At 41.1% G+C, this 18,466-nt stretch overlaps 1 protein-coding gene across 1 annotated transcript in view; it reads left to right on the top strand.

The window, feature by feature from the left end:
* Positions 1 to 18,466, top strand: part of si:dkey-106n21.1 (solute carrier family 23 member 2) — a 119,710-nt gene that overhangs the window by 83,761 nt on the left and 17,483 nt on the right. Inside the window, exons 8-9 of the mRNA XM_041796050.1 lie at positions 6,027 to 6,280; positions 17,885 to 18,049. Coding sequence (XP_041651984.1) covers positions 6,027 to 6,280; positions 17,885 to 18,049 — 419 coding nt within the window. The remainder of the gene's footprint in view (positions 1 to 6,026; positions 6,281 to 17,884; positions 18,050 to 18,466) is intronic.

The following is an 18,466-nucleotide window of genomic DNA, read 5'->3' on the forward strand; positions in this document are numbered from 1 at the left end:
ATGTCAGACTTACTCAACACACATCCTTTAACACACAATTTACGGAACAGTGCCTGAGGATAGATAAGACACATGCCAGCTGGGTTTATTCAAGTACCCTTCAATCTGACGTGTAGAAGTGATGATGTTCCTGTACGTATGAATGTATGAGCATTAACATGTTCGCATGGGTGGGATCAGGTTTACAGTTGAGCTTTTAAGACTAATTACCCTGAAAATATAAATTGTTATCTGAAGTGTAAACAGGCAGTCTTGATGAAATAACCAGACTTGATGAATATGAAAGGACTATCTCAGAACACCATGCTGCAATCTCAGGAAAGGCATTGACATCTTTCGGTCTGGGAAAGGTTACAAAGCAACTAATGCTTTGGGACTTCAGGGAACCACAGTGGGAGCCATTATCCACAAATCGAGAAAACTCAGAACAGTAATGAACCTTCCCAGGAGTGGCCAGCCTACCTAAACTACTCCAAAAGCGCACTGACTGATCCAGGAGATCAGAGAAGAACCCAGAACAACATCTAAAGACCTGTAGGCTTTGCTTGATTTAGATCAGGTCATTGTTTATGATTCAACAATAAGAAAGAGACTGGGAAAACGTTAACCTGATACCTCTCATACACAGCGTTTGGAAAAGGGCAGAGGCTTTGAAAAAAATCCCGGAGGGTGATTGGATAAACGTTCTGTCACATTTTTACGGGCCAATCAGAGCAACAAAACTTCTGACGTAGCCGCTACCGAGGCTACCGACAAGCCTCTTGTCGCTGTTTGTTTACGTCACGACTCTGCGGCACCCGAAAGTACTGCCCCTCATCGCTGATTGGTCCTGCTACTTTCTAACCAGGCCCAAACAGTTCAGACAGGAGTTTTGCAAGATGGATTTGCCGGTGAGAAACACGGAAACGGGCATATCCATCTGCTTTGCAAGGTTAGGCCAATGTGGCATCCATGGGAGAGTTCTGAGACCAAAACCATGCCAACCAAAAGGAACAGAAAGGCTCTTCTCACATGTGCCAAAAAAAAGCATCTTGATATTCCCCAAGGCTTGTGGACTGACAAGACAAAAGTTGAACTCTCTCTGAAGGTATGCCATCAGATTCTTGACTTCAAGCTAAAGCACACTCAGGTTATGAAGTTGGGCAATGATCCAAAATGCACAAGCAAGTTCACCTCTGAAGGGCTTAGAAAAGAAGGTTTTGGAGTGGCCTAGTCAAAGTCTGGACTTAAATCCAACTTAGAAGCTGTGGCGTGACCTTACATGCAAAGTTTATGCTCAAAAAACCTCCAATTTAGCTGAATTGAAACCATTCTGCAAAAAAGAGTAGGCCAAAATTCCTCCACAGTGATTTGAAAGAATTATTGTGAGATATCTTAAATGCTTGCTTGCAGTTGTTGTTATCAGGCAAATCCATGTTGCAAAGCTAATGGAACGTTGGTTTCAAATGCCTGGTTTGAAAAATTAGAAGACCAATCAGATATTTGAGGAGAGCAGGACAATAGAAATGGGTGTGGTTTAGTTGTACTCCAAGCTTTTAAAAAATGGCAACCAGTGTAGCAACTGGCTTGGATAAAGATCCAGAAGCTACATTACCATGACTGGAAAGACACTTCTCTCGGCGGAAAAGATATTGTTGTCCTTCTCTGATCGGCTTCAGCATTGGCTGGATTCATCAACTGGCCCCACCATTAGAAAGTAATGACTGCACCTGCCTGTCTAACTCACATTAGGTGGTGTACTCACCGGAGCTGTGTCCACTAAGTCATCAAGTTAGCCCATAAAGAATGTCACAAACAAAATGTTTGTCCAGTCACACCCTGGAACTTTTTTCAAAGGTTCTTACCTCTTCAAACCAAGGGACTCATCTTCCCTATAGCTTTAACATCACTTCACACCAAGGTGTGAAAAGGACACATCTGAGTTTCTAATTGGAGGATACCTGAGGAGAAACAGCAGGGGGTCCAAGACTTCAAAAGCTCCTCCATGGCCTTTCCATCACCCTGCACAGCAGCAGACCTCCACACAGCAGGAGCCTTCCACTGTGTTGCTGGGCTCCCAGTTTCTCATAAAAGTTTTGCACAGTCAGCAACCGGCTGTCCAACTAAGAGTTTTCTTTTCTTCCTTGGAAGTCAGAAACGCATCCGGACAGGAGCGCAGCAGGAAGCCAGTATCCAAAAGACTAGTCCCCTTCCCTTATTCATAACTGTATTATTATTTAAATCTTAATTATGAGATTGATTTTTCCCTGTTTTCAGTGCGGTGACCTGTTATTTATTAATTTACATAAATAACCTTGTTAATTTATATGAATATTCATAGTCATGGCTATCAACACTTAAACAACTAGAAAAGCACTCAGAGAGCGCAGACCTCCACCATTAGCCCTATCTCCCAATAGTAAAGAACACTTTAAAAAAAAAAAATCCTGGATCCAAATGGTGATCCGGATCACTCCCAAAATCTAATCAGTTCTTTCTTTTACCATTTCTGACATTTCCTGAAAATTTCATCAAAATCTGTCCATAACTTTTTGAGTTATGCTGCTAACAAACTAACAAACAAACTAACAAACCCTGCCGATCACATAATCTCCTTGGCGGAGGTAATAATCAACATTTTTATTACAAATACCAACAATTACCTTATACTTGTAAGAATAATAATAATAATAATAATAATAATAATAATAATAATAATAATAATACATTTTATTTATAAAGCGCTTTTCAAAAACTCAAAGACACTGTGCAATAATAATAAAATACATTACACAAAAAGAAAAGCCAAAAACAGGACAATATCACAATCAAACAGAGAAAACAAGCAAGCAAGCAATCAATGTGAGAGGACAACAACAGAATCAAACATTAAAAGCCAGTTTAAAAAGGTGAGTTTTGAGCAGTGATTTGAATGTGGATGAGTCCGTACAGTCTTGGATGTGTTTGGGGAGTGAGTTCAAGAGGGAGGGGGCAGCTATAGAGAAGGCTCTGTCCCCCCAGGTTCGGTGCTTGGTTCTTATTGGTGGGGAGAGGAGATTGAGGTTTGAAGGGCGAAGATTACGGGAGCGGGTGTGATGGTGCAGGAGATCTGTTAGGTAGGGTGGGGCCTGTTGGTTCAGGGCTTTATGGGTGAGGAGGAGGATTTTGAATTGGATGCGGTAGGGGACAGGGAGCCAGTGGAGATCTTGGAGGACAGGGGTGATGTGGTCCTGGGAGCATGTGTGGGTCAGGAGACGTGCTGCTGAGTTCTGGATGTATTGATGTTTATTGAGGACTGTTGAGGATGTGCCATAAAGGATGCTATTGCAGCAGTCTAGTCGGGATGTGATGAAAGCGTGGATGAGAGTTTCAGCTGCAGGGAAGGAGAGTAGCGGACGGATGCGGGCTATGTTTTTTTAGGTGGAAGAAGGCAGTTTTAGTGAGCTGGGTGACGTGCTGATCAAAGGAGAGGTGACTGTCAAAAATGATACCAAGATTGCGGGGACAGGGTGAAGGTGTCGATTTGGAGGCTGAAGTTATGGATGGGTTTGGTGAGGGATTTGGGGTCAATGAGCATAAGTTCGGATTTATTGTAATTTAGAGAAAGGAAGCTGTTGTTCATTCAGGTCTTTATGTCAGAGAGGCAGTTGGTTAGTGTGTAGTGTGTCTATGGTGATGGAGGTGGTGGAGATGTCGTCAGCATAACAGTGGAAATTGAGTCCATGGTGGCGAATGATTTGACCAAGGGGGATTAAGGTAGATTATGAATAGGAGAGGACCAAGCACCGAACCTTGGGGGACGCCATGTCAGAGGAGCAGTGGAGGACGAGCAGTTGTTGATGTGGATGAATTGTTGTCTGTCCGTGAGGTTTGAAAGGAAAGTGCCATACCAGTGATGTGCAGTGAATGTTCCAGACGGGAGAGCAGGATGGAGTGGTTGATGGTGTCGAATGCAGCTGAGAGGTCCAGGAGGATGAGGATGTTGATGTGGCCGAAGTCTGATGAGAGGAGGGGGTCGTTGGTGACTTTTAGTAGTGCTGTTTCGGTGCTATGTTAGGGTCGGAAGCCGGATTGGAAAGGTTCGTAAAGGTTGTTATGGGAGAGTTGGGACTTGAGTTGTGTGGCGATGACACTTTCTAGAATTTTTGACAGAACAGGGAGGTTGGAGATGGGCCAGAAGTTAGACATGTGATAAGGGATGAGTCCAGGCTTTTTGAGAATGGGGGTAACAGCTGTAAGTTTTAGGGATTGGAGAACAGAACCAGTGCGAAGGGAGGAGTTTATGATGGAGATGATGAGGGGAGAGATGGCTGGAAGGCAGTTTTTGAGGAGGTTTGATGGGATGGGGTCAAGGGTGCTGGTGGAGCTCTTCATGCCAGTAGTAATGGTGGCCAGGTCGGAGGAGGATACAGAAATGAACTGAGAGAGTGGTTGAAAGATGATGCAGGGGGTTGTAGGTAGGGAGGCAGAGGTGAGAATTGGAAGGGAATGGGAAGTGGGGATGGTGAAGCTGCTGTAAATATTGTCAATTTTGGTCTGGAAATATGAGAGGAGTGAGTTGCATTTGTCAGTCGTGAAGGTTGAGGAAGTATTGTCATAGGGTTTGAGGAGTTTACTGATGGTGGAGAAAAGAGCTTTGGGGTTGGAGGAGCCGGATTGGATGATTTGGGAGTAGTAGGTGGACCAGGCTGGGTTGAGGGCTTGCTTGTATTCTTGAATATGGTCAGTGTAAGCTTGGAGGTGAACAGTTAAAACAGTCTTTCTACGGAGTCTTTCCACTTGGCGTTTGCGAGATTTCACTGAATGGAGGGTGGGGGTATACCAGGGGGCGGAGCGAGTGAAGGGGACAATTTTGGTTTTGAGAGGGGCCAGTTGATTAAGACAGGAGGTGAGTGTGTTGTTGTAATAAGAAACTAGTTCAGAGGGGTCGTCAGACAGGGGGGAGGGGACACAGAGATATGACTAGACATGTAGGGAGACAGGGCGGGGGGGGGACTGTATTGATGTTTCTGGAGGATATGGTATGCTTTTGTCTTGGGGTGGGGATGGGAAGATCAATGTCCATTATTATTGCTAGGTGTTCAGAGATGTGGAGATTGAGACCTGAGAGATTATGGATAGTGAGGCCAGTAGTGCAAATTAAGTCCAGTATATGTCCGTGACTGTGGGTGGGGAAGTTGATGTGTTGTGTGAAATTAAAGCAGTGTAGTAGGTCAAGAAAGTCATTGGCGGATTTGCATTGTGAGACAGAGGAAGTCCAGGTTGAATAAGGAAAGTTTCAGATTATAACAAAGGCTGTTATTGTGTGCTGAGTGAGGAGTGGGGGGCTTAGGCAGACAGGGAATAAGTAATAGGTTAGATAGATTGACTGGATTTCTTTTGATTTTCCTGCTCCTGACAGATCTGTATGAACAGACAGTCTTTATTGAAAATGTAAGCTGTGAGTTCAAGAGTGTAAAATAGGAATTTTAATCTTTGACAGTTGTTCAGCTGTTAGTAACAAGCACCAGAAACACAAAGGACTCATGTGGAGAGCTGTCCTAAGTTGAAACAGGAAGAGAGAACCAGAATCCAACATTCACTTTCTTGGTTATTTGAGGGAGTAATTCTGTTTGGAAGAAAACCTGGTTCCCACCGAGTCTGCTGGGAGTTCACAGTTAGAATCTTGCAAAATATCAAGAAAAAAAATCGAGTTTGATATTTTGATTGGTCCAGATGTCTGTATAACAGAGAGAGCCGATGTGGCGTCATATTAAACTTTGGTCAGGCAGATGTTGTCCATAAATCTTTCCATTGGTTTAGGGGAACAAAAATGCTTGCTATTGTAACATGCACACCCCCTTGGCTTTTTGGGTGGTATGGCGGCAGCCCGGGAGCCATTCTTTCAGTCTCGACAAAGTTGAGAGTATGTCAATCAAGCTGGAGGGAAAACATCAACATGACTCAAATTTTGAGGGATTTTGCAAAAAATCAGAAACTGTCTTTAAGTGTATAAAATCTTCTGTTTGCAGCGTTTTGAATGGCATGTCCCTTCTCTGTTTCCATAGGTCAGTGGGGTGTGCCCACAGTAAGCGTTTCATCAGTGTTGGGCATGATGGCAGGTGTCCTAGCATCAACTATGGAATCGATCGGTGATTACTACGCTTGTGCTCGCTTATCAGGCGCCCCTCCCCCGCCCACTCATGCCATAAACCGAGGTATCGCTGTGGAGGGCATCGGCTGCATCCTGGCTGCAGTGTGGGGAACAGGAAACGGAACCACCTCCTACAGCCAAAACATCGCTGCACTTGGAATTACCAAGGTAACCAGTACAACTGTCTTATTTTGTATTTTAGGGCCACTGAATGTTACATTCACTGTTGAACTGTTCGGCCCCTTGATGACACAAGTGAAAGCTGACACACATGTCAGTTTATAGAGACTAGCTAACAGTTTTAGCAAATTAGTTTTTCTTTATCATGTACTCACAAGCTACATAAGAAGGCTTGGTGTCATGTTTGGCCCTATCAGTACAAGCCTGATTATAGCCATCTTTTTTGCTCTGTTTTTCTCTCCACCAACTCATCTGAAAATTATCTGAATATGTGGCTGCCAAATATCACACTTGATATTCACTGGCAAATTGAATCTTTGTCTTGCATGTTAGTTTTGACAGGTTAAGAAAGGTGTATTTTATTGCCTTGACTTCTGCTGATGTTGATGGTAGCAGGGGTGTGGCTAGGGATTTTGGGACCCAAGAAATAAAATTACACAGGGCCCCCCTCAGCCTTCCAGCTGAACTAGTGTTGCATTTTTCAAATATCTATGCATCTTAATGATCTATTGCATTAGTATACATTTCATTTAGTACATTTAGTATACATTTCAATTTCCAATAAGAAATCCTTACAGTGATTGCTTTTCTCATGTTCTGGTTGTTCTCTGTACAATGTTTGCCATTTGCTACTTTCGATCCATCCTTGCTGTTCAGTGTACCTTTGATGGCTTTGTCACCTCATGAGTAAACAGAAAGTATGGAATGAAGTACAGCCCCTGCAATTATCCCTTCTCCATCAAATATTACAATTGGCACTGTGCAGTCAGGCAGGTAACTTTCTCTTGGCATCTGCCAAACCCATACTTGCCCATCTGACCACCAAACAGAGAAGCATGATTTGCCACTCCACAGAACATGCCTGCGCCTTAGTATTGCTGTGCTTTACACCACTTCACCTTGACACTGGACTTGGTGAGGTGAGGCTTGCATGCAGGTGCTCAGACAAGGAAACCTATTCCATGAAGCTTCTGCTGTACAATCTTCCACTCCATGGCTGAGTTGCTGTTGTTCCTAAACACTTCCACTTTCTTATAACACTTATACTGTTCATGTCACAGTTGACATGATCTTAATGAAACATTTTACTTTGAACAAGTACTTGTTGGTTATTATAGCCTTTCAAAACATTTATCTGCTTGCAACGTCCTGCCACCAGCTGTCTGCAACTTACCAAGCTGAATCACAGTCAGCATTATCAGACGGCTTGATTTGAGCTGTGACAGTTACCTGAACTGCCCTTAAGGCCGACCACACACAGGCAGTTTAAAAAGTTTCAGATGGATTTTTAAAATCCACACACAACAAAATAATCATGATCATACCGACAATCAAACTGACCAGGGTCCCGGACCAGATGTCCACTCAAATGATGTTAGGCTGGAGCTGAAAAACAGTCCTGTGGTTTAAACATGGAATGATCTTCATAGAGTTTTGTAGTAATCATGTTTTTGATTTACAGAAAAAAAACATTTATTAGTAAATAATCAACTTAATCATATGGTACAACTTTAAATACAGAAGCTGAAAACAATACAAACAAAATAAAATGTTATTCTGTAAATATGATACTAATGCTTTTATGATTACTTTTGACAGTGAAACTGAGGGTACAATTTACTATGAGCAAATTGTGACTGCATAGCTTCAAAACCTGTGTGTCGTTTTCTCATGCAATCTGCTCCATCTCACCATCTGATTCACAAATTATAATGCACATATAATTCTCTGACACAAACACACACATAGAGTTGTCCTTGTCCATGGAAAGAAGCTATCTGCACCTAAATTCACCCTTATTCAGCACAGAATAAACAATCTTTTATGCTTTTATATCAGAGGATAGTGGCTAGAGTTGGAAATTGGGTGAGTGGAAGACATGCAGGAAAGGAACCATAAATCAGATTCATACTTCAGCTTCAAAGACAGCAGCTTATGTTCATGGAGCACGTGATCTAATCACTAGGTCACCACTGTCCTTAAAACAAAGCTTTATCCCAGAGTACTGAAGCAGAATTGTTTTCTTGATCATCAGTGGCAACAATCAGACAATAATTTCAAATTAAGCACAACTTTTAAAGCCTCTGTGAAGTGATAAAAAATCTTTATTTAAGGTTTGTTGTAGGACAGGCCACTGTGTTATGATTCTTCATGATTTGAGTCAAGAGGAACATCTCTAAGTTTATTAAATTAAACTTCAAAATCATGAAAAATGAGGCAGTAAAATCTGCTCCAGGATGGTGTGGGCGTGTCCGTTGAATGAGCTGAAGCCCCATGGCATTATTTCTCAAAAATAGAAAAAAAAAGTAAATCATTAATTTTTATGTTTGATTTTTTTTTTTTATTATTTTGATTGAATCCACAACTCTGAAACCAGTTCAAATTCATGTTTGCCTTTTACAACAAAAAATATGATTAGATACGTTTTAAATATATTCTATCTGTAAATTTAAACAAAATCTAAAATGTTTTTTTAAGATAATCTATTCCCACATGAAACTTTGACAGAAGGTATTAGGAAATTGTGAAACTACAAAACAGTTTTTAAAGGCCCTTTAAAATGAAATCTAAAATGTGTGTCCTAACACAAGATCAGTGATGTGGCTCCAGTTGTGGCTTTTTTAAGACTGACTTGGAAAAAAACAAACCCAAATAAAACCCTTTTTGAGAGTAAACTCTCATTAGTAGAGATTCATTGTTAGTCACATCAATAAATCTGTTACCCACAAAAAGGAGACAGGCTTTTACTATCAAATGTTTGATGTTTTTTTCTTTTTAAATCTGTATATTATTACCATCGGGTGTGCTTGATGGAGGAGCATGTGTAAGAGAAGAGAGAAGTTGGAGTTTGCCGGTGTTGCATCTCTTCAGTAAGTTCATTCATTGAGGTGTGCTGTCTTGTGTACAAACTGAAACTGCCTATGCCCTTGTTTTAACTATTTTCTTCTGTCACTTCCTGCCGATGCTTTCTCACACTCGTATTTTATGATGATTATGCCAATATGCATTATCATCACGAGCCCAACACAGACGGATCACATGTTTAAAAAACATAGGTGTTTTCTTTGATCTTTAATGCATTGGTGGCTGGTGCATTTTTCTTCAGGGGTGGGCTACAACAATTTGATATGTTATGTATGTAAGGTATATCAAAAGATGTTACTACACCGACAGTTAAGTTATATTAAAACGCTTTTTTTACATCTGCATTTCTTTGGTTGGTGAACAAATATTAAAATAAGATGGCTATAATAAGGGTCATCGGCAGCCACAAGTAGCTAACTCCTATCAAAGTCAACTTAAATTTTTAACTTATCACACATTATAAACTCAATACAAGACAAAATTATGTCAAAGAGCTGATTGAATGTTTTTTAAATAGAAACATTTACAAAAGACATCAGATTCAAGTATTCGCAGCTTAAATAGTGACTGCTTAAGTAAAAAATATATATACCAGACCTGAATGTTGCAAAATGCTTAAACCCACAAAACTATTATTGATTGATTGATTTAATCACCCTAGCAACCCCTATTGACCAGCTGCCACTGCTTTAATGTATTAATGATCATAAATACTGTCAAAACAGCAGAAATATAAAACCAATACTAAAAAAAAATGAGGCAGGGCAGTCTGAGAGAGCTGCAGGTGTGAGGCAGGGCCAGTTTAAGGCATTTGGAGGCCCAGGGCAAAGACCAACATAAGGCCCCTCCCCTGTTAGCTAAACAACTAATAATGAGGGGGAAAAAATAGGAAGCATCTATATCATGTTAATAAGCCACAGAACTACAATAAATGCCCCAATGTGAGATATTAATGTGAGATATAAATACCCTTTTTTTATACCTGAAGACAATTTTTTTAGTTCCAGCTCTTTCTTTTATTAAAAATGGTCATCACTGTGGTTTAATGACTTTTATCATAGCGCTGATTCTTTTTTATTAGCTATCTGTTTTACTGGTGTCTTTTTCCCTAAAATAAAACTACCCTAAATAAGCTTATCTTGCCCCCCTCACACACCCCTGCACCACTCGTCTGTCCTCATAGAAGCTTATCCATTTTGCTTCCTTCTCTCCCTCACTGGGTTTTTACTTCACTGTTACATCTTCATCATTTGTTTTTACACGCAATCTGATTCTAAAACAGCTGATGAGCACGGGTTAGTTTGATATTCACTAATTCAGAGTCAGAACCATGCAGCGCAGGAACTTTATCATAAATGAACAAACTAAACAATGGCAGACGTTGAAGTTTGACAGGAGAGGATGCAGAAGGAACAAACTGAAAGGCTGTCAGGAAGTAATTTTTGTAGTGAGCAAGAATGTCAGGCTTTTCGGTGCTTTAGCGCTGTTATATTCGGACCAGTTTACTATCTTTGTCCCGACAGGCTTGTCACCTCCTGTCACAGCATCATGATGAAGCACTGCCCAGTGGCTCCTCTCTTTGAACATCCAGCTGTCTCTCCTTGGACACAGTGGAAACTTAACTGGACTTAAATGAGATTGGCCTTCCAAGGGCCTATTGAGCAGAGAACTTGTCATGTTAAGATCCGGAGTTCAAACACTCAGATTTTAGGGTGCAGTGTGTAACAGGTTACCAGGTGGTATTGATTTGTCTAAATTCTTAGGCTTGTTCGATGGAAACTGTGATTGTCATGCTAATTCCAGACTTTACCCACAGTCACACTGTGTGAGCATGTGACACTTTAGTACTTCTGCACATGTGATGCATGCAGTTATGCACTAAGAGCTCTGAAGAGGTGAAGGAGGGCAGACTCAGCGACTCATGGAATGCATAAAATAAAGTTGATTTATGTGGAATTAATGCTGTCTGGCTGACGGCTTTGGCAGCTAGGTGGCGCTTTTCCTGTACCAACAATGATTCCCTGTAGATGGTGTAAAATGCATGCATAATAAAACCACTCTGGCCATCATTTGGAGTTTGTTAAAAGATCAGCCAAAATTCCAAGCCAAAATCTGATTGAACATAATGAGTTCAGCCAACAGCATGTGTTTCTTTGCATTATGATAATCTAAAATAATAAATGTGTTCATTATAGCTTAATTCCTGTTTATAGTGGAATCTGTTTTTATTCAGAAAGAAGGAAGAAAAAAATAAACTAAGGTCATTACTGTGATTGAGGATTACAGTTGAAATTAGTACAATAGATAGTTTATAAATAGTTTTATTACCCACATTCCTTTGCAAAAATAGCAGGCAGTTAAAATAACTTTTTAACCAATGAAAGAAACAGAACCTCTTGTAAAACTTTGAGTGAACTCTGTGGGCTTCACAACCTGTCAAACTACCTCTCAATATGGCCTATTGCAGAAATAAATATTTTCATTATTTTGGGTTGTAGTTGTGCATGAATAAGAATCTGTCTTGCTGAAAATAATTTCATCTGAACACACGCGGTTTGAATCCTATTAGAGGCAAAAATCCCCTAAGTGAGTAACATTGCAGGATGGTTCAGATGTTTTGAGGTTTCACCAATGATGGGAACAAAAAAACACAAGCCCTCTTGTATCATCCTGTATCTGTAAAGTATGAATGACACAAAACTTGGTCTGGGGGATCTCAGAAAGCTCTGCATTAATGCTGGATGTGAGCAGGTAAGCTCAAATCGCCACATCTTAACTCACGAACAAATGTTTTCAAGTTAGCGTGCACTTGGGGTTCAGCTTATTAGTCACCAGTGTGTCTGTTTAGACCTGTTTAGACTTTTAGCTGCATTTTAGTTACTTTTACTTGCTGAGGCATAATTTCTGTCATCAAAAACTCAAAAATATTCTTTTCCAATTTTTGTCAAAACATTTCATTTTTTTACTTTAAGTCAAAATAATAATTTTTGTTTAACTACTTTAATTAGCCGCATTGTAAAACTAATATACAGTGTCTGGGGCGCAGGTGGCCGAGTGGTTAAGGCACGCCCCATGCACGCGGATGGCCCGGGCTCGAATCCGGCCTGAGGCCCTTTACCGCATGTCTCTCCCCCGCTCTTGTCCATGTTTCCGATTTTATCCACTATCCTTCTAGATCAAATAAAGGCACAAAAATGCCAAAAACAAACCTTTAAAAATAATAATAATAATAATAATAATAATAATATAGTGTCAAAAAAGTATCTTCCACCTTGGATTTTTTTGTATCCTTTTATTGTTTTCATAAATCATTCATAGTCAGTATAATTTGGCTTTTTTGACCAAAAAAAAAAAAAAAACAGAAACTCTTAACTGTCAAACTGAAAACAGAGTTCTACAGAGTAATGTCAATTTAACAAAAAATATGTAGTCTAAATAAGTGACTGCATAAATATTTACCCCCTTCAAGTTAGTATTTCATAGATGCAGCTCTGGCTAAAATCACAGCACTGAGTCTGTATGGATAGGTCTCAATCAGGCGTGCACATCTGGACACTGCAGATTTACTCCCGTCTTCTTGGCATAGCTGTTCAAGCTCTGTCAGGCCACCCTTTTCAAGTCCAGCCACAAATTCTCTACTGGAGTGAGGTCCGGGCTTTGACTCAGCCACTCCAGATCACCTTGTTGCAGGGGTGGACTGGGACAAAAATTCAGCCCTGGCATTTTCTGTCCAGACCAGCCTACTACATTATCAGCGGACACCACGTAGAAGTCCACAATCTCACGGCGTCTTCTCTCATGCAAACTACAAAGGAGAGTCATATTTCTAGGTAAATTCAAATACAATAGCCAGTGTTCAAACTGTAGAGGGCAGCTGCTCTGCATTTTTTCACCACAAAACATAGAATTAAAATACTTTAGACTAAATTGTCAATGTTGGGACCTGGATCAATCAAAAACACTCCTTCATGTCCAAATACAGCAGTGTTCAGCAGAAAAGAGTGGTCTGGGGGCTTAGTTACGCTTTAAAACCTACGTCCTCATCCGCAGCCAGCCAGCTCCACTCCTTTCCAAATTCTTGACCTGCAAGAAACAGCAAACAGAACTTGTACTCAGTATGTGTGTATTGGCAAGTATATGTAGCCAAGTAGCCTTTTTGTGATGTAGCGACATCTAGTGAACAAATTTAACTGTCATGAAGGATGACTTAAAAGTCTCAAAAGAGCCCTAAGACCTAGCTGCATAATGACTAACTGTACTAGATATGCAGATGTTTGAAATAAAATCATCAATATGAAAACCTTCAATCAGGAAATAATCAAGATGAAACCTTTTGTTTCAATCTGAGACTAAAACAAGTTGCATAATAAACTCACAAAGTCAAGGCAAAGGTCTCAGATATGATGGATGATTTAAGCACCATAGAAGAACTTCTAGCAGGTCAGGAAACCTGTTTGACAGGTGATGATGGTAGTAGAGAATATAAAGAGATGTTTATGAATTACCAATTGTCATTTTATCACACATATAGCATGTTTCTTCACATAAACCTTTACACATACACATATTGCATTCCTCTGACGATATGAAATAAGCTCAGGAACCAAAAAGTGGCCCAGTGAATGATGGAGGAGAGAAAGCAGGTCCTCAAAAGGGGACAGAGGGAAAACAACTCCTTAGGCTCTCATATATAGGGTGGTCAGCCTTAAAGAGACATGGATACATTATTAAGTCTCTCATCATCACAAATCAAGTATGAGTTCATATAACATTATAAGATACATGACACACTCATCAAATCAGAGATGTCTCAGTGGCCAAAAAGTGGTGGAGGCAGAGAGAGAGCAAGTCCTCGAACATGGACGAAGGGGGAACAACTCCTCAGTCTCTCATATGTCAAGTGGTCAACCAGAGAGGGACATGGATACATTATTAAGTCTGAAAAATAAAGAAAATGTTTTCCTCTGTTCTACACCTAGAGTTGAAAACTTTTTGGATGTGTGTTTCTTTTAAAACTTTTTTAAACCATTAATTATTATAATTATGGTATGAATTTATACAACATTAAATAATACATGATAAACTTACCAAATTCTAACAGTGGTCCCAAATGAGAGAGCAAGTCCACATATAGAACAGTGGGAGAACGACTCCTCAAATATGTCAAAGTAACCTGTAATGGAGATTAATTGATAATTTAGTGTACATGATCACACCATTACTGATCAACACATAAGCACAATAAAACTTCTGAAAAGAACCATTAAATTGACAAATAATTAATTACTACATCCACAATGATTATTAATGATTAACAATGACAATGTGTGATAATAAAAATAATATTAAGTATTTCTTGCCTCATCAGTGCCTCATCACTCTTCTCTGCAAGTCTGTCTATCAACGAGTCAGAGTCCAAGGCCATGAGATCTTTCTCTGGGGCCATCAACATAAAAGCCTCCAATTTGTCAGATATGAGGGTGCTTAGGAGGGTTTATGCACATTCACCTCAAAGGCTTTTTCTGCATCATCCAGGATCTCATCCTGAGCCATCTCTCCATGCAAGACTTCCTTCATCCTCCTCCTCTTTTGTGGCAGTGTGGCCTCCACTTCAACGTCTGTGTCGTCTCTCTCTTGGATTTCTGTGTTTGTCCAGTTGACGAATGTGTCTGCAGCTTTTTTTACAGATTCAAAATCTCTTCCTAAGCTTTTCAGTGTATCCTGTGTTGATGCAACCATTCTGTGAGCAGTGAGGATGTCCAATCCTGCCATCTGGAGGTATTTAGACAATGGAGAGGTACGTTCAAATATGTGGAGGAAGACTTGAGCCGTCAAGATCGTCTCATACTTGAGCAATGCCTCTGCATATCCTCTGGCCATGACATGGACAGATGGTTTCACTGTTGCCTGTTTCTGTATAGCTGATAATGTCAACAGCACATCAACATACAGCCCATCTTCCGGCTTTCCAAAAAAGCCAAACACCTTCTTCAGGGCGTCATGCTTGGCCTGCCAGCGTATCTCACCAATAGGAGCAAGGCATCTTCGTCTTTTGTTTCGGCCTGACTCTTCCTACACATTCATCCTTTGATATGACTCTTTGATGAATACCGCAATGCTACTGAGGAGCGCAAACAGGGACCCACTCTCAACAACAGTCTGGGTTGTGTTTGCAAGCACCAGATTTAGTACATGTGCGTAGCACCAAATGGTTTGGGGATTGTGCAGACAACAGTGAGGAGAATCCTTTGTATTGGCCTTGCATGTTTGATGCCCCATCAGTCACATTTCCAATGCACATAGTCTTGCTGAGGCCCGTTTTGTCCAGAACTTCTGACAGCATGTCGACAAAGGCCTGTCCAGGGGATGAACTGCACTTCAGCACTGCAACAAGCCTTTCATGAACAACATCAGTAACATACCTCACAATTATAGAGCATTGATCCTGAGAGGTGATGTCCTGCGTTGTGTCCAGTTGAACTGAAAACATTCTTGCTTTCTTGATTTCACTGGAGATGTTTTCTTGAATCAGATGGTGAATTACATCTATCACTGAGTTGACTGTGATTTGGAGAGTAAAGTTACAAGTGAGCCTCTGCCTCTTGTGCCACCAGACAAATGCAACTTTTTGCTGTTTTCAATGCGGCTGTCCAGCTGTCGAGCGCCTCCTCACTTGTCTCCCGGTGCAGCAGCACCTGCTGCTGGGGTGGTGACGGCACCAAATAGGTCCGTCAATTTTTTTTTGTTTTTTCTTCCTGTCCATTTTATCCTTGCTAGTTAGCAAAGTTAGCCAACAGTTTGCCCGTCCCGCCCATGAGGTTCTGCCCCAGCCTGGCTCGTGTAGTGATTGACAGCACTGTCAGGGCTTTCTGATGCCAATGATGAGTGGCTGGCAGGCCCAGTTGGAGGGAATTTAGAAAATGAAGAAACTTGCACCGCTGCACATAGGCCATCTGATAGGCCATATCAAAATGATAATTAAAAAAAAAAAACGTAGCGGACCGGCCCACGGCCCACCAGGACGATGCCTGGTATGCCAGATTGCCAGTCCACCCTTGCCTTGTTGTCTTTAAACCATTTCTGTGTAGCTTTGCCTGTATGCTTCAGGTTATTGTCTTGCTCCCAAGCTGTAGTTCTACTACAGACTGAATAATATTGTCCTCCAGGATTTTCCTATATTTTGCAGCATACATTTTACCCTTTACCTTTACAAGCCTTTGAGTGCCGAGAAGCACCCCCACATCATGATGCTGCCACCACCCTGCTTCACAGTAGGGATGATATGTCTGTGGTGATGTGAAGTGTTTGGTGTCTGCCAAACAACATCTTGTCTGATGGCCACAAAGCACCATTTTGGTCTCATTAGAGCAGAAAACTTTCGTCCACTTGACCATGGAGTCTCCCACATTACCTGACATGCCACATAGACTTTTCATGCATCCATTGCATGGATATATCACATTCATCTGGGAAGGCTTGCTATCAAGGCATTTGGGAAGGGCAGAACTTTTTAGAAAATTCTCTGAAGCTAATTGGATGGGTGTTCAGTCCATCACATTCATCACAAGCCAATCAGAGCAATTAAACATGGGATTAGTAAGGTACAAACTGAACTGTGACCTCTGTGAATTTCTACACCCCTAGTCAAAATGCACACAAAACCCTCCAGCCTAAGTGTGGACAAGGCCCTAGTTAGATTATTTATGGCATTTAAAATGTATTTTCCAGTTCCTGCTGACTTTATATTGTTTTATCTACACTGCTTATCCTGTTCGGAATCATGGGGGGCTAGAGCCAGTCTCAGCTGACATATAGACATGCAGTACAGAGACATGCTCACACTCACATCTACGGTCAATTTAGAGTCAGCAGTAAACGTCTTTTGACTGTGGAAGGAAACTGAAGGACCCACAGACATGCGCAGCTGCTCTCCACACAGAAAGGCCAATCAAATTTCTCCTCACTCTTTCGGACCACTCATCTTTATTTCAACCTCAGAGATTTGTTGATGGCCATGGCAATAGAATGTAATTCAATTTGAAGCATTCTGTAATAAATAAACCACCTCACAAGGATCGAACCCTCTTCATGAAAAACCTTTTTATTGGCACAATTTCACGCCATTTGACTTTATAATGACTTCCTGAAACAGAAAATGACAACATTGTTTGGTGAACACTCGAAGTCAAACCATCTGGTTATCATTCTCTCTTCAGAAGACAAACTTCCCCTCTCTCTTACCTCTTTCAAGGCCCATAGGTATCCTTTCTACTCCTCTTCCTGTATTGCAACACCAATAGCCTTCCCTGTTAGACCTTACACATTCATTTGCATCTTCAACAGAGTATTTCCCTCCAATGGTATGTGAAAAGTATATAGCAGTCAGCCGAGAGGCGTCAGTTTGATGTACTGAAGGCTGTTTAAAATAACAGCCTGTCTTTGTAGAGCACAGTGTCTCCTGCAGATTAAAGCCAATGCTCCCTGCTGTGCATTTTATGGTCTCAGCAGGGCTCCTTTTTCCATTGCCTCTCTTCTCTGTTGTCTAAAATGGGCCTCCAACTCCAAATAATCACAAATTACATCAACAATGTCGTTTTTAAAATCCTCAGCATGCTTTTCAGTGCTTATGTTTTTCTAGTTTACAAGCAACACTGGCATAGCTAGAGCGAGGGATTAACCAATTCCCTGTGCGCTTCCTGATTGAGCCCTGTGCTTGTTTTGTCCCAGGTTGGCAGCAGGCTGGTCCTTCAAACCACTGGCATTCTGATGATCGTCCTGGGAATCTTTGGGAAGTTTGGAGCTGTTTTTATCACCATCCCAGACCCGGTCATTGGAGGCATGTTCCTTGTTATGTTTGGAATGATCGCAGCAGTGGGGATATCCAATCTCCAGGTAAATATGTATACATATGGCTTCCTTTTGAAATCATGACCCTTAGACATGAAATAACTGTTCTTCTCAAGTTTCCCCTCATCTAAACACCCACAGCAAGCTTAAAGGAGTTACTTTAGCCATTACATAATCTAAAAAACATGTTAAACTCTATGGACAAAAGTATTTGGCTGCCTGACCATTACAACAGGCATTGTAATGAAATCATATCACAATACATGTACTTTGATACAGAGGGTGTTGGGTACATTGGGCGTTCCAGTTCATCCCAAAGGTGCTTGATGGGATTGAGGTCAGGGCTAGTCAAGTTCTTCCACAATGAACTCATCAAACTGTCTTTATAGCCCTTGCTTTGTGCACTGGGGCACAGTCATGTTGGAATAGAAAAGGGCCTTCCCCTAAACTGTTGCCATAAAC

The sequence above is a fragment of the Cheilinus undulatus genome, linkage group 9 (genome assembly GCF_018320785.1).
Source record: "Cheilinus undulatus linkage group 9, ASM1832078v1, whole genome shotgun sequence".
Taxonomy (NCBI): Eukaryota; Metazoa; Chordata; class Actinopteri; order Labriformes; family Labridae; genus Cheilinus; species Cheilinus undulatus.